At 40.1% G+C, this 15,353-nt stretch overlaps 1 protein-coding gene across 1 annotated transcript in view; it reads left to right on the forward strand.

The window, feature by feature from the left end:
- Window positions 1-15,353, forward strand: part of NRP1 (neuropilin 1) — a 222,513-nt gene that overhangs the window by 113,914 nt on the left and 93,246 nt on the right. The window contains 2 exon segments of the mRNA XM_073581683.1: window positions 13,699-13,854; window positions 14,898-15,064. Of these exon segments, the coding sequence (XP_073437784.1) occupies window positions 13,699-13,854; window positions 14,898-15,064 (323 nt within the window).

The raw sequence follows: 15,353 nt of genomic DNA on the forward strand, positions 1-15,353 counted from the left end.
AAGCGCTTCTCTGTGCTCAGCTGCCTTTGTCGGTGTCATTGACCAGGATAAAGCAACAAGGCACAGGCGCGTCCTGCTCTCTATTTAACTCCTCCCGGCTAAAGTCATGTGGTCTGCCGATCAGTTGGGTTTCAGAGGTAGAAATATTACAGCTCTTCCCTATCCAGTGGAATAATAATAAACCAGTACCTTGGCTGAGTGACAAAGCTTTTTTCATCCTATCTGTATAGCAGGTTTGCTGTTCATAACTTTAAGAAACTTTGCAAAACTTTTCCAAAAATTCCATTTTACGTCACATTGTAACTTTTTTAAGCCTACTTACTAACACACCCATAAAAAGTGTGCGGAGCTTGTGAGAACAACTGCAAGGAATACAGCTGAGGAGGACTAATCAGCAAGCCACAATTGCTCTACAGTACACTTTGGGATTTAGCTTAATTTTTGTTGCCAAAGTTTACCCCACTTTCTTGCAAAATATGATTTCTGAAACAAACCAGAAATTCATTTATTACTTCTGTCTATAGCAGCTAATGACATTTCTCACCTCTGCAGAGCAATATATTACAGTCAAGAACATTTCCTTCCCTGAACGTAGACGGAGTTCTTACATGTTAATTAGTTCTCAGAATAATAGAAATCCGATGTGTTATATAGCTGAAGCTCGCATGGCAACAGGGGTGTGAGGAACTGAATCAACTCCGAATCATATTAATGAAATCCACAATGACTGAGGTTGCACTGCTAAAATGGACTTCTTTCTTTTCTATATTGACCCTGCCTTTTCTATAACAGAACCAGCTAAATTTCCATTGCCAATTATTTTCCATCATTTACTGTATATGTGAGTGCAAAAAACAATAGTAATATGCAAAGAGATCTCCCAAGTCATGTTGAGCGAACGTGCTCGGATAAGGTGTTATCGGGTGCTAACAGAGTATCTTCAGCGTGTGCGAATGATATGTTCAAGTCCTCGCGGTTGCATGTCTCGTGGCTGTTCGACATCTGCAAGACATGAACGGATTGCCTAACAAACAGGCAATTCCTGCATTGTGTTGCGTCTGTCGAACAGTCATGAGACATGCAGCAGCGGGGACTCGAACATATCATTCGCACACGCTGAAGTTACTCTGTTAGCACCCGATAACACCTTATCCGAGCACGTTCGCTCAACACTACTCTCAAGTGATATGTGTAACGTCCGTCTGCGGGTCTGGGCTGCAGCCAGGCAACACCCCGAGAAACACTGATACCCTTTACCCCTATACAGGGATCTGGATTTACAACAGAGCCCAGGAGGTAGCTGTCTGAATATGAGCAGCGGCCAGAGCAGGACGGTCGTCAGAGGGAAGTAGGAAAAACGGCAGGCAATAGCAGAGTCAATTTCAGGCCAAGGTCAGAGTCAAAAACCAGGAGGGCGGCAGAGGTACAGAATCGTTAGGAAGTAGCAGAGTCAGAATATCCAAGCCAAGGTCACAAACCAGGAGAGTAGCAGAAGTACAAAGTCATCAGGTAATAGAAGGGTCAGAAATCCAGGCTGAGGTCAGAGTCAAACAGAAGTCAATCACTAAGTAGCACACAGGGGAACCAAGAATATATCCGGCGGCTTGCAAGCCCAGTCCCAAGGTATTTGAGGGATCAGGTCATCCCTCACAGGCTCCCGGACTGATGATGTCATCAGGACCGCCCCCAGGATCAGACCTGATGATGATGCACCAACCCCTTCATGACTGACAGAGGAGTGGAGTCTGCGTCCACTAGATGTCTGCGCAGAAGCCCTTTCACTGTTACCGCCATCACTCAGGCGCGAGCCACGGCGCCTCCTAGTAGCTGAGGGCGGAACAGCAGGCCCCGAGTTCGACGGCGACATGTCAGTCCGGCGCCTCCTGGTGGCCGAGGCCTGGAGAGCAGGCCCCGAGCCCGAGGGCGGCGTGACAGTCCGTCGCCTCCTAGTGGCTGAGGGCGGAACAGCAGGCCCCGAGTTCGACGGCGACATGTCAGTCCAGCGCCTCCTGGTGGCCGAGGCCCGGACAGCAGGCCCCGAGCCCGAGGGCGGTGTGACAGTCCGTCGCCTCCTAGTGGCTGAGGGCGGAACAGCAGGCCCCAAGTCTGACGGTGACGTGACAATATGCCTATGTCCGAAATGCCATACCTAAGTACCGGTATTCTGATAATCAGGTCTACAGGTGCTCATAGTTTGGCTTATCGAAGTTCTCCTCTGGAAAAGAACTTCTTAGATTTAAGATCTGTCTGGCATCATTTCTGTAAGATCTGGAATGGAAACATACTATGGCAAACTTGCATTTTGACCTTTCATGATTATTCTTCACAAATCTAGTCTAGTCTCTAAGGGTATGTGCACACTACATTTTCTGAAGAGATTTTGGATCTGAAACTGAACGGAAACTCTCCAAATCCTCCTAAAAAAAAACAAAACTCTTCAAATACTTGGGAGTTTCTACTCACTTTTCACTTCAAAAACAGCAAAAAGAGTCATGCCCTAAAGGCTAATTTTAGGAAGTGAAAAAATTAGCACGTTTTTGCAATAGAAATCCACTTCAGCAAACGCTTCATTTTTGTTGTCCGTTTTCTTTTATTTCTTTTTCCTGAAGAGGTATTGAATAGGTTTTTAAACAGTTATTTTCAACACTGTATTTTGAAACCTTTGACTTAACAGCATCAGGTTTAGAGTGCATCCCATGAGGAATCCGTCTTCAAGAAATGTTTTGTCTTTTTTTTTTTTCCCAAGGCGATATTTTCAAAATTTCATAAAAAAAAAACTTTGCAAAAAACTCTTAAAAAAACTCTTTGTATCATCTGCAATGGGGATTTTCCATTGAAATTAATAGGAAGGGCAATCAAAGAGTATTTGAAGCCTATTTGGATAAGGATTTAGGAACAGATGTGTGAACTAAGGGAGGGACTAGGCTATGTGGGTTGAGGCATGTGGTGGTTGGGGCATTCTTCATTAATTACCCCTATACTGCCCATATCAAATAGATTAAAGCTGAAATATCCCCCCCTGAAATTAATAGGATCCATAAATTATCCCTCAGTGGTAGATACTTAGAAATCCAAAATGTCCATTACTTAGCAATCGTCCTTTAGGAAGCCAACCTGCGTGGTGGATCCGCATATGGCAGGTGCTTCTCCATCTTCACATGTGGCATGCACCATTGTTAGGATCTCTCTCTCTCTGCGAAAGGTGACCTTTAATCCAGCCGCGTCTCTGAATGTTTATGCATGCTCCTCTTCTGTTGCGGCTGTTACACAGTGTGTGGTGGAAAACAATTTCAATTCTATTTTACCTGTGGCTCACTTTTGTAGATAGTTAATTAACTACCGTGATATTCACTTGATACTCTATCATGCATTATTCATAGGCTCCAATGCACATATTTGCATATAACCCTTGGGGTCTCATGTAAAAAATATTATTGTCGGAACTAGGGCATAGGACTAAAAGATCAGGACAAAGACCCACCTCCACCTTTGGAAATGTAAAAACCAAGCAAACATGCACATGTCCTCTCCACTAAGGTCAGGCGGAGAGAGAACGTGCGCAGGTACCGGCTGCCTCATTTAGCTAAAATCCCTTCCCGGAGCTTCACAACATATTATTTTACACCCGCAGCTGTAGGTCTCTTGCTGAAGCAATCTGCAGCAGGCACGGTGATTAAAGATTCTCACCTCATGCTGGAGCCGGAACACATCACCAGTTTGTCACTCACACATCCTAGGGTGGAAAACAAGTAGCCATTGTCACGCCAGCCGTGTAATCCTGACATTGGATGGATAACGCACTGACATATTATTTATTGGGAAGGAAAGAAAACTATAGACAGAAAAAATATGTCTAATTAAGAGAATAAAAGGATAGCGAGATAGCTAGATAGATAAATAGATAGATAAATAATAGATATATAGACTGATAGATAATAGATAGATAGATAGATAGATAGATAGATAGATAGATAGATAGATATGAGGATAGAAGATAGGTAGGTAGATAATAGATAGATAAATATAGGTAATAGATATACAGATATATAATAGATATATAGATGATAGATAGAGAGATAGATAATAGATATGGATTGGATAGATAGATAGAAGATAGGTAGATAAATAGATTATAGCTATAGATAGACAGAGATAGATGCATAGATAAATAGATAATAGATAGATGGATATGGGATAGATAGATAGATAGATAGATAGATAGTAGAAATTTGATGATAGATAGATAGATATGAGAATAGATAGAAGATAGGTAGGTAAATAGATGATAGCTATAGATAGACAGAGATAGATAGATATGGGATAGATAGATAGATAGATAGATAGATAGATAGATAGATAGATAGATAGATAGATATGGGATAGATAGATAGATAGATAGATAGATAGATAGATGGATATGGGATAGATAGATAGATAGATAGATAGATAGATAGAGAGATAGATAGATAGATAGATATGGGATAGATAGATAATAGATAGATAGTAGAAATTTGATGATAGATAGTTAGATATGAAGACTACAGATCGATACTAAATGTTTTCATTTAAAGAAAAGGTCACACAGGATTCTCTTCCAATAATTCTAATACTTTATATCCAATATACAAGTGCCATTTCCAACCATTTTGGATGGTTTTTCCCAGCAGTCTTTCCATGTGATTGTACAATTCACACCCTGTCTGGATGCAATCACTAGGTGTAAATACCAATACTTAGTAACAGAGACAGCAGCAGCAGTAAAATGAGAGAATTCTTCCTGGTCTGGATGACCCTGCACATTCAGCCATAAATCCCCGGACCTTGGGATGTGCCTATAACATCTCTGCAGTTCAGGGTCAGATCCTGAAGTGCTCCATGTTCACAGCGGTGTCAGTGGTGAAAGAGGGACCTCACTGAGGCATGAAGCACCAGGTAATTGCGGGGTTATCTAGTAAATGCAGGTGAGGATGGACGAGCTCCAGAGAGTGGAAATAGTGGTTTGTTATTACTTTGTTGCAAGTTGTGTAGTTTTTGTTTTATATTTTATATATGATGATAGTAGTAATGATAATACAAAATAACGTACATTGTATATTGTTTGTAGTCCCAGTTCTCCTCCCTGTAATACTGAGAGTGAAATGTAATTTAGGGTATGAAATATACAGTATGGGAGCTATCGCCTTGGCATGACTTCAATGATAAAGTCAATAAAATAAACACACTTGTGAATGAAGGCGCAGAAAGCGCTGTCTCCCGAGTCCCGATAGATGGTAACGCCATAGCAAATTAAACACTCTATTAATCTTTTTTATCCCAACATCTTATGCCTCTTGTCTATCTTTGCTGTCATTAAGACTTGCACTACTGAAAGTAATGTGTACATAGAAATGATGGAACAGATCCTCTTACAAATGGACCAATCCAAACAGGAGCAAAGTCTAAAAAAAACGTAAACAGCTTAATAAAGCAATTCTTCAAACGTAAAAGAGCCGGTAATGCAATAAGAGGACAATCGCTGTCAGATTTATGGGCAATGTAAGAGACTGGGAACAGCACTGCACAGCAAATTGTTCATGTGTTCGCAGCTTCTTTGTAACTGTAACATCCAAATTACCCTGATCAAAGTTCACATACCCCATTTCTTAATACCGTGTAGTGTATGGCCCCCTTTCACATCAATGACAGCTTGAAGTCTTTTGTGGTAGTTGTGGATGAAGTTCTTTATTTTCTCAGATGGTAAAGCTGCCCACTCCTCTTGGCAAAAAGCCTCCAATTCCTGTAAATTCCTGTGCTGTCTAGCAAGAAATGCACACATGAGATCTCCACAGAGTGGCTCAATGATATTGAGGTCAGGAGACTGAGATGGCCACTCCAGAACCTTCACTTTGTTCTGCTTTAGTCAATGACAATTTGACTTGGCCTTGTGTTTTGGATCGTTGTCATGCTGGAACGTCCAAGTACATCCCATGTGCAGCTTCCAGGCTGATGATTGCAAATTTGCCTCCAGTATTTGCTGATAACATGCTGCATTCATCTTTCCTTCAACTTTGACCAAGTTTCCTGTGCCTTTGTAGCTCACACATCCCCAAAACATCAGCGATCCACCTCCATGCTTTACAGTAAGAATAGTGTTCCTTTCATCATAGGCCTTGTTGACCTCTCTCCAAATGTAACATTTATGGTTGTGGCCAAAAAGTTTAATTTTGTTCTCATCACTCCAAATTACCTTGTTCCAGAAGTTTTGAGGCTTGTCTATGCTATTTTGCCTATTGTAGGTCAGATACTTTGCGGCATTTGCACAGTAATGGCTTTCTTCTGGCGACTCGACCATGCAGCCCATTTTTCTTCAAGTGCCTCCTTATTGTGGATCTTGAAACAGCCACACCACTAGTTTTCAGAGAGTCCAGTATTTCAGCTGATGTTATTTGTGGGTTTTCTTTGCATCCGGAACAATTTTCCTGGCAGTTGTGGACAAAATTCTTGTTGGTCTACCTGACTGTGGTATTGTTTTTACAGAGCCCCTGATTTTCCATTTGTTAATCACAGTTTGAAAGCTGCTGACTGTCATTATCAATTCCTTGGATATCTTTTTGTATCCCTTTCCTGTTTTATACAGTTCAACTACCTTTTCTCATAGTTCCAATTCTTTTGCTTTCCCATGACTCACAATCCAGAAACATCAGTGGCTGGATGAAAGAAGCAAGAGTCTGTGTGGATCCCATACATTCACTCAGCTTTTATGCACACACACTGATTACAAGCAAACAGGTCACAGGTGAGGATGTTACCTTTAGAAGCCATTCAAACACATTTGTGTCAACTTTTGTGTATGTTATCAGGCCAAAATCACCAGGGTATGTGAACGTTTGATTAAGGTCATTTGGATGTTTTTGGTTGTCATTATCACCCAACCACTAACCATGAGTAGAGAAAAAGTTTTGACGTTATCATTCATATTCTCTGAAAAAAGGCAAAGAAGGCAAAAAATCTGCCAGGGTATGTAAATTTTTTAGCACAACTGTAGTAAAAGGAGCTTCAATGCAATACCAAACAGGGCCCTTGGACATACAGTATGTGGTGCTATTTCTAGAAGAAAAGTTCCATGTTTATTAAATCTTTTTTAACCTCCTTTAAAGGGTTATTCCCTGCACTCAGCTGTCTCCAGTGGTGCCATAGAGAATGAATGGAGTGGTGGTGCAAGCCACATGATGAGCCTCATTGTCAGGATGGGTAGGGATCCCAGCAGTCAGACCCCATCACTCAGCAAGTTATCACTTATCCTTTAAGGAGGTAGTGACTTTAAGAATAGCTTTAAACATTTAAGGTTATTCCCAGTGAAGAGGAGTGATGGTTACGGCACTAAGTTTGGTGAAACACCACATGCACACAATAGAGGGTGCATGGAGGCACACGAATTCCCCCTGTAGCTCCTTACTATAGAGCTTTAGGCAGTCCCCGTGTCTCAATACGATGCCTAAATCTGGTGCCATATTACAACTTGGTGAATTGTAGCTGCTATCTTTAATTGTGCCATTTAAAGGGGTAAATCTGTATTTCATCACTTTCTCAGTGAGCATTGCCACGATGGGTATTTGGTGAGCTTTTGGTGATGCAGATTTCTGCAACAAATAAGGTAAATTATGCTACTTGTGTTTTTTTCATTGCATTTTTGAGTGCTTTTTCTTCCATTATTTTTTTCAGCTTTGCTGCTTTTTTTTGTCTATTTTGATATGTCATGCTTTAAATTAAAAAATGGCCTACTTTGCCCTGCCGTGGGAGGTAAGATGGAAGATGTCAAATCTGATTTAAGGCGGTTTATTCATCAACGCGTTTCAAAGTTTGCAACTTCATCAGAACAAACCACAACCGTTTAAGTTTGTCCTGATGAAGATGTTGCATACATCGAAACGTGTTGACAAATATACTTCTTTAAATCAGATTTGACATCTTCCATCTTTCCTTCCACTGCAGGGCAGAGTAAGCCATTTGTTTTTCCATTTATCCACTTATCCTTTCATCGGTCTGCAGCAGTCTTGTGTTCTGTCAGTGGTTGTGTGTGCACACAGCTCAAACAGGTGAGCCTCAATCGTGCATATACCCAGATAACACCCTATTTGCGCTTTGTCTCCTTTCCAGTTTTTCTTCTTGGATGTTTTAAATAAAGCTGCTTTGTTTTTGATACTTTGGCTTTTGTCGAAACTTTATTGATACAGTCATTCCGTATTATGTGCAATTCTTATCTGCAGATTTTATACATCTATAACAAATCTACGGGGAATATCTGCACAGGAAACTCAGCATACCCGCGAACAGGCTCGGACTGGCCCAAAGGGGAGCAGGGGAATCTCCCGGTGGGCCCCTGTGCAGATTTGGGCCACCAAGCCCATAATATGGGCAGTACCTGGCATAATTCACTTGATTGACTTTGTAAAGAAAAAAGCTGCATCTCATCTGTCCTGCTGGCGAGAGAGTGGTACAGGCGTGTACAAGAAGTCGAATATTAAAATCATGATCAAGTCAGGAGACCCCTTTTATGTTAAGCAATCGATTTCCCCCCCCTGGAAAAAAAAAATTAGAGGGCTCAATTGACTCTTGTACATTGCATATCTCGAGCTACAGAGATTCCTACAATATTTTTATTCTTTTAGTTTTTTCTCCATTTTTAATTTTTATTGGCTTTATATCAGGAAGTATGCCTAATGAATAAAAAGGTGGCCGTGATGATGTGACAACACTTAAGAAGAACAGAAATTGCAGCTTCTCCAATTATTTCTGAAAGTAATCAGATCAGATTTATAGGTAATATAAACGGAGATACTTTACCCTTTTATTTCGAGCGGTCGATAGAAGAATTGTACTTAGCAATGAAATTTAATTGATTTTGTAACTGGGACTCTACTTGTCTACTGTCAATGATTGTATTCAGCTAGATGAAACTGGAGAGGGAGAAATGAAAAAAAAATTTAAAGGGGAAAATTATTTTCTATAAAGTCAGATTTATGCAAAAAAAAATCAAAGCGCCATTTTGAGTACATGCGCAAGGCAATGCTGGTTGAATGGACCCTGAATGCTCCCTTATACACTTAACAAAATCAACTGAAGCCAGTAGTCCATCTGATGTATGGGGTCCCCAATTATCCCTTTTGTTGTAGTAGACATGAGCCACTATCGGAACGGTCTGGCAACAACTTTCTCCATTCTCCCAGTTGAAAACAATTGAACACTTGGCTGAGTCTAGTAGTCATGTGTATGGTGGATATCCGGAGAGATGTTTGGCAGACAGTTATCTTATGGCCAGCCGAAGGCTCGGATATTCAGAAAGGTTTAAAGAGTAACCGTTCTTTCAAGTAACGTTTCAGAACAAGCTGTCTTGTGAATGTTCATGAGGAAAAACACTATTTCTATTTTTCATCAATTTCCTTTCTGAAAGCTCTGTCTATAATTTTCAATTCATGCTAAACTGAAGAGAGGAGACTAGATGCTATGATGTCTCACATACTCACATACACAGCACAGAGAGTGGGATTCTTGCTCTACTGTATATACCCTTTTTAGCACACAGAGACAAGCACCAGTAGAGAAGACGTTACACATCAGTAGTGATCAGAGTGGAATTATTCCAGCTCTGGGTGAGGTAAAAGACTTTTCAGAAAACTCAGCACAATCTTTCTGTGTCTCCCTCGGCTTACTTCATCTTCCACCTCTCTCCATACTGTGTGACAGTGAATCAGCAGTCCTTCTTGACTTGTTATTCATTTCAGAGTGGATGACAAGTTCAGGAGGTGGGAATAGTGGACAAAATGTCTTATAACTGAGGAAGAAAGCAGATCAAAGTTTCTTATGTTCTCCAGTATTATTGATTTATGCAAAATTTGCTGAAAGTACAGGTCCTATTTAATTTGGGAACCACCATATTTGGATTATCTCATCATTTGTTTCTTTTCTTAAAATATTATAGTCGATTTTCTCAGTGGCTCTGATGGGGCACCGGGCAACGTCTAAATGTGAATGTCTGTGAACAGATGAAATATTCCTTCTGCTTTTCCAAACTAATGTAATCATTTGGTAAAAACAGGTTTTAATCTCCATTTTACACCCCCTTATTCAGCATTGTCTCGAGTTCTTAAATGGCTAAATTTGCAAAGTGTAAAGACACGCAAACTTGCGGTTTGTCTCTAATAAAAAATTATCTCCATTCTCTAGAATCAAGGGATTTTTATTTCTTTGGAGTCCAGCTGATCACCTAGGTTATCGGCCACCCTGCAGTCTCAGAGTGGCCGGTTACCTAGGAAAGAATCCTGCACTACTAGCGGGCTCTGAGCATTAGAGCCTCCAAGGTCTGCTATGAAACTGGCCACATTCCTGCATCCGGCTGGCCTTGTTCCATCTATTAGCAGCATGATAAAGGCCACAGTTTGAACCAGCAGTGCGACCATGTCGAAACCTGTTCCAAAGTTTGCCCACTGAAGGAAAGTCAGGAGTAATTGTCAAAAGAATTCCTACCGTTAAGGATAATAGCTGACAACTTTACCAACCTTTGGGCAACCAAAATTTTACTTAATCTTGAATAGAAGAAGACTTAGATGTATTTGATTCATCTGAGCCCAAAAAGTTTAATAGTTTAATTTGTGGCCATCTCTAGGGTCAAGCAAAGTGGTCTCTATAACAAAAAATTCTAGAATTACTGCTGCTCTAATAGAATTACCTTCCTCCATAAATACTGACCACATAGACCCATCCTTTGTATAGCTTAATCTGCAAACAGATCGTCATGCACATAGACTCCCTCTTCATATATCTCCATCGATCAGGAGCAGTCTGTTGTTCCTTGTTTCCCGAGCTGACATTACGTGGTTAGAGCCCTTTCCATAAACTGGAATGGGAAAGGTCATGTAAATGTAAGTATATAATTAGCTACTGAGAGATAAGCTGGTTTTAATTACTTCCTCTCATCTATGACTAGACATTTGGGCTGAAGTTGTTAATTATACGCGTTAATAATAGATACACTGGCAATGGAAGTGGATGATTTACCATGGCTCATAGATTTAATCTGACTAGTAAATATAGTATTATAGAAATTATATGTATGAATTGGGGCCAGTGACAAACTAGATGGATAAATAGATAAATAATTAAAAACATGGATGATAGATAGAGAGAGATAATAGATAGATAGATAGATAAATAGATAATAGATAGATGATAGATAGAGAGATAGATAGATAGATAGATAGATAGATAGATATTTTCCGGTACGTGCTTTATTAATAAGCTGTGCATTAGCCGGCTCACCACAGATCAATATTGCATTAGCTGGACTGGGAATGCCCATTCCTAGAAATTCAATACTCGTTTGTGTGGTGTTGTCTTGGCGGCTCCTGACCATATAATAATCACAGACACAGCAAAGTACTGAGATGTCCAGGGGGCAAAATCCAGCCAAACTAAATGTAGACATCCCAACTGATTCCATGAAAATTATAAGCCAGTGAGTCACAAACGGGGTCTTCAATCACAGCTCCCAACCCAACAGTGTTCTTCTGTTTCCCTTTCAATGGATGACTTGTGTATATTTCAAAGAAGGCACCTGAGTTCAGCTGCAGACATTTATTGTTTAAGTGGTTTCAACCCATTTTTATGACTGTGTCTGTATGGGTTTTTTTTTTCTATAAGGAAAAAGGAGCTAATTAAACAGTTCACATTAATATTAGATAGGCAACGAGACTGCTGCGGTCTAAAGAAATGTCTCTATGTAGACTTAATGCAGATTAGAAGTTACAGCTTTTTTGTTTTACTGTAATTTTAGATTATTTCAAACTCAAATTTAATGAAACACAATCCTGCCATTAACAGGATTAGGAGTGATTTATACCTGATTATAGAGTCGTCCCCCACCCCCCCACAACATGGGCAATAAGAGCTCTCATAATTAATAATCAGGGTCATAAGATCCACCTAAATAATGTACAGCAGTCCTGGACTGTGCCAATCACAACATCTGGGCACAACTATCAAGCACCCGAGACTGATCACAGTCCACCTCTTGTATTAAATTTTACGCCTTGGGAATAAAATGATCAATTGTGAGAGATGGAATTCAGGGAATTCAGAACATTGAGGGCCCATTTAGACAGACCGATAACCGGAAACAAAAGTTCCTACAAATGCTTGTTTCCACATTTTTGGACTGTCTAAACCTTTCCGGCAATTACGTGATGAATAAGTAAAACGCTACTTCTTTGGGTGAGATAATTTTAAGCAAACTTAAGACTCATGGTTTTCAGCAGCACATCGTCCCATGCAAACAGGTGGTTTGATGCCAATACCAGTGTTCTACGCGCACAGATCGATCATCATTATGATCGTTCTGTGCACATAGAAGTGTGATCAGTCTGGCTCAATAGACCATTAAATGACTTTGTATCGGCTTGCATGTAGGCAATCGGTGGTCATTTAGCTGCCACGGGCAGCCGCCAGTCTAAATGACCATTAGGCCTCAAAGCTCAACGGTAACTCAAAGTGGCCAACAATTCACACTAGAATCATGGAATGAGTTACCTTAAAAAGGCTTTTCAGGACTTTGAAAATCTATAGTTCAGGTGGGTTACCAGATCCAGCTCCATGCCACTGGATAAGGGTGGCATTCACTGGTGGACACAGACAGAAATGGGACCCTGTGCTAGAACAGTGTATGGGCCCATTACAGTCCAATAGCTCATCATAATGCCCAATTTCACCTGCATTGGAGGTAGAATGGGCTCCCTTAATTTTGGGCCCCTATGTGGCTGAACAGGTTGCACCAATGATATGTCCGACTCTGGTGTCAGTAATTCCCCCTCCCTTCTGGTTTTGATGACCCATCTCAGTGCTGGGGAGAAAAAACTTTACCATTTTCCCTGTGAGTAAAAAGTTTTACCGTTACTGCCATTAAGGTAGTCACATTGAGATTGTTCCAAGGCAATTCTTTCCAATTGTGACACCCTGAAGTCGCCCTCAAGTCATGTTTCTAACTTCATATCGCTTTACTCCTAATAAACTTACTCTTCGTTCTTTTTTGGTGATTTTTTTGTCTGTATATAACAGCTGATACTTTTACTATATTTTAATTATAGATTTTATTACATTTATTTACTCTTTTGAGTAGCATCCGGTAGGCCAGATGCATTAAAATAATGGGAAATGTTTTTTTGTGTGTGTTCACGCTGTATATTTTACACATACAAACATTTACTTTTGGGTACGGTAAATTTCTATCTTGTTACTGATTTGTTGCTTAGCCGGTACAGCTGTGGTTTGTCATCTTTTCATTTAATAAACTTCAGGCTCACTTTGCCTATATTTCCTCCTGATAGTACTGAGGTTTCCATCTAGACTTAATATACAGCATGGATCGTAGATGCTGTTGCTGATTCAAAGCAAAGATCTCTTAGGTAATTGAAGGTCTCTTCGCTCAGGTCAGAGAGACAGAAGGCCATTATCTTGCTTATGATCTGTATCTATTATTGTGGGCGATCATCAAGTAAAGCTATTTCCTGACCTTTACGGTGGCAATGCGGTGTCTCGTTAGAGGACAATAAATACGTGTGCCTGCTATACAATTGCCGATGGAAAGGCTGCAATATAATTTTTGTATTTGTTTTATTTTTTTTTTAACAAATTTAATTTTTTGCTAATCATTTTTCCCCCCTCTTACAGTGGGTCCTCACATTGGGCGTTACTGTGGACAGAACAACCCAGGACGAGTTAGAGCCTCATCTGGAATCATGTCGGTTGTTTTTCATGCAGACAATGCAATAGCAAAGGAAGGATTTTCTGCCAACTATTCCGTATTACAGAGCAATGCAGAACAAGGTCAGCATCATATTTCCATGTTATATACCGTATATATATCTATTCTACGGCCCGTAAAACATTGAAAAACCTTCTGCATAAAACAGAATAGATGAAGAATATGACACATTTCTTATATAAAACTGTGTTATTTATCTATATGACTTAGGAATACTATGACATATAGATGCAAACGTTTTAAGAGTAACAAAACTTTAAAAAAAAACTTTTGACATCTCTTAGTGATGTGTCAGAAATTTTAGTCTCTACCGGAAACTCACCAATTTCTAAAATGAAACGGTAGAAGCACTCATCTGAGGATAGATGAGGTTCCGAGGCCAGAAAATAAGAATCAGAAGTTTGGAGAGTCAGAATAAACCGATGTTGAGTTATCCCTGCCTCTCCGAGCTCCTTATCATTCAAAGTCTTATTCGAACCCAATCAAAGCTGCTGATATGCCATTATGTTATGTAAAAAGTTTTTTTGAAAGTTGGAGTTACGCTTTAAAAAGATTACAGTTATCTACATCCATCTCACTTACACAAACATGCCGGAGCCTCTTCCATGAAAGTTATTTTGGAGTTTTGGAACTTTTGAAGGACATGGATGAGAACAACTGGAAAAGATTATGCGGCCTTCTGCAGTTCCGTTTTATTGTCATGGAAGAGCAATGTTCTGACCTCGTAGCATTTAGTAAGGTTAGTATCCATTATAGCTGCAACAGCAAACCAGCTTAACTTCAAAGCTTTCATATGTGACCTCAATTACAAGGAAAACACCATATATTACTTTAAGCCCACTGGCAGGAAAAGGGTGTCAGGTTGGACAGCCCTAAATCCATAGAAAAATGAAATGAGACTTATATTTGTCAACGTTGATGACCCCTCTGTAGAACATCACATGTCCAATATGAATGAACCGCTGAATGACTTCCATGCTACATTATTATAGTCATGCTACTGTTTGCCGTACTGAAAAAAAGTGATATATGTCCTGTTATACATGTATCATAGATAATTCCTAAATCATATAGCTGATCTTATGTATCCTGATTTTTATTTAAGATTTTGTGTGCAAAGAAGCCCTTGGGATGGAATCTGGGGAAATAACTTCAGACCAAATCACCGCATCTTCACATTACAGCACTAACTGGTCGACAGAAAGGTCAAGACTCAACTATCTTGAGAATGGATGGACCCCCGGTGAGGATACAGTTAAAGAATGGATACAGGTACGTACCAGTTATATTATGCCAAAGAGTTAAAATAAATCTATGGAGAAAAATTTGGCACTCAGGGGTATAGGGGTGAAATAGTGAACCTTTAATGCGGCAATCCAATTCCAAAATATATTAACGTTTCAGTCCTAAGTTCCAGACCTTCATCAGAATGTTACGGATTGCCGTGAATAGAGCAGTATAGTCTATCCCTGGAACCTTTAGCATTCATCCGCTGGGAAACCCAACATCATGTGTTTCCCTGCCTCCGCAGGAAAAATGAAGCATTACACAGTAATATCAA

This window comes from Dendrobates tinctorius, unplaced genomic scaffold (genome assembly GCF_039654945.1).
Source record: "Dendrobates tinctorius isolate UK_male_01 unplaced genomic scaffold, ASM3965494v1 ptg000070l, whole genome shotgun sequence".
NCBI lineage: Eukaryota > Metazoa > Chordata > Amphibia > Anura > Dendrobatidae > Dendrobates > Dendrobates tinctorius.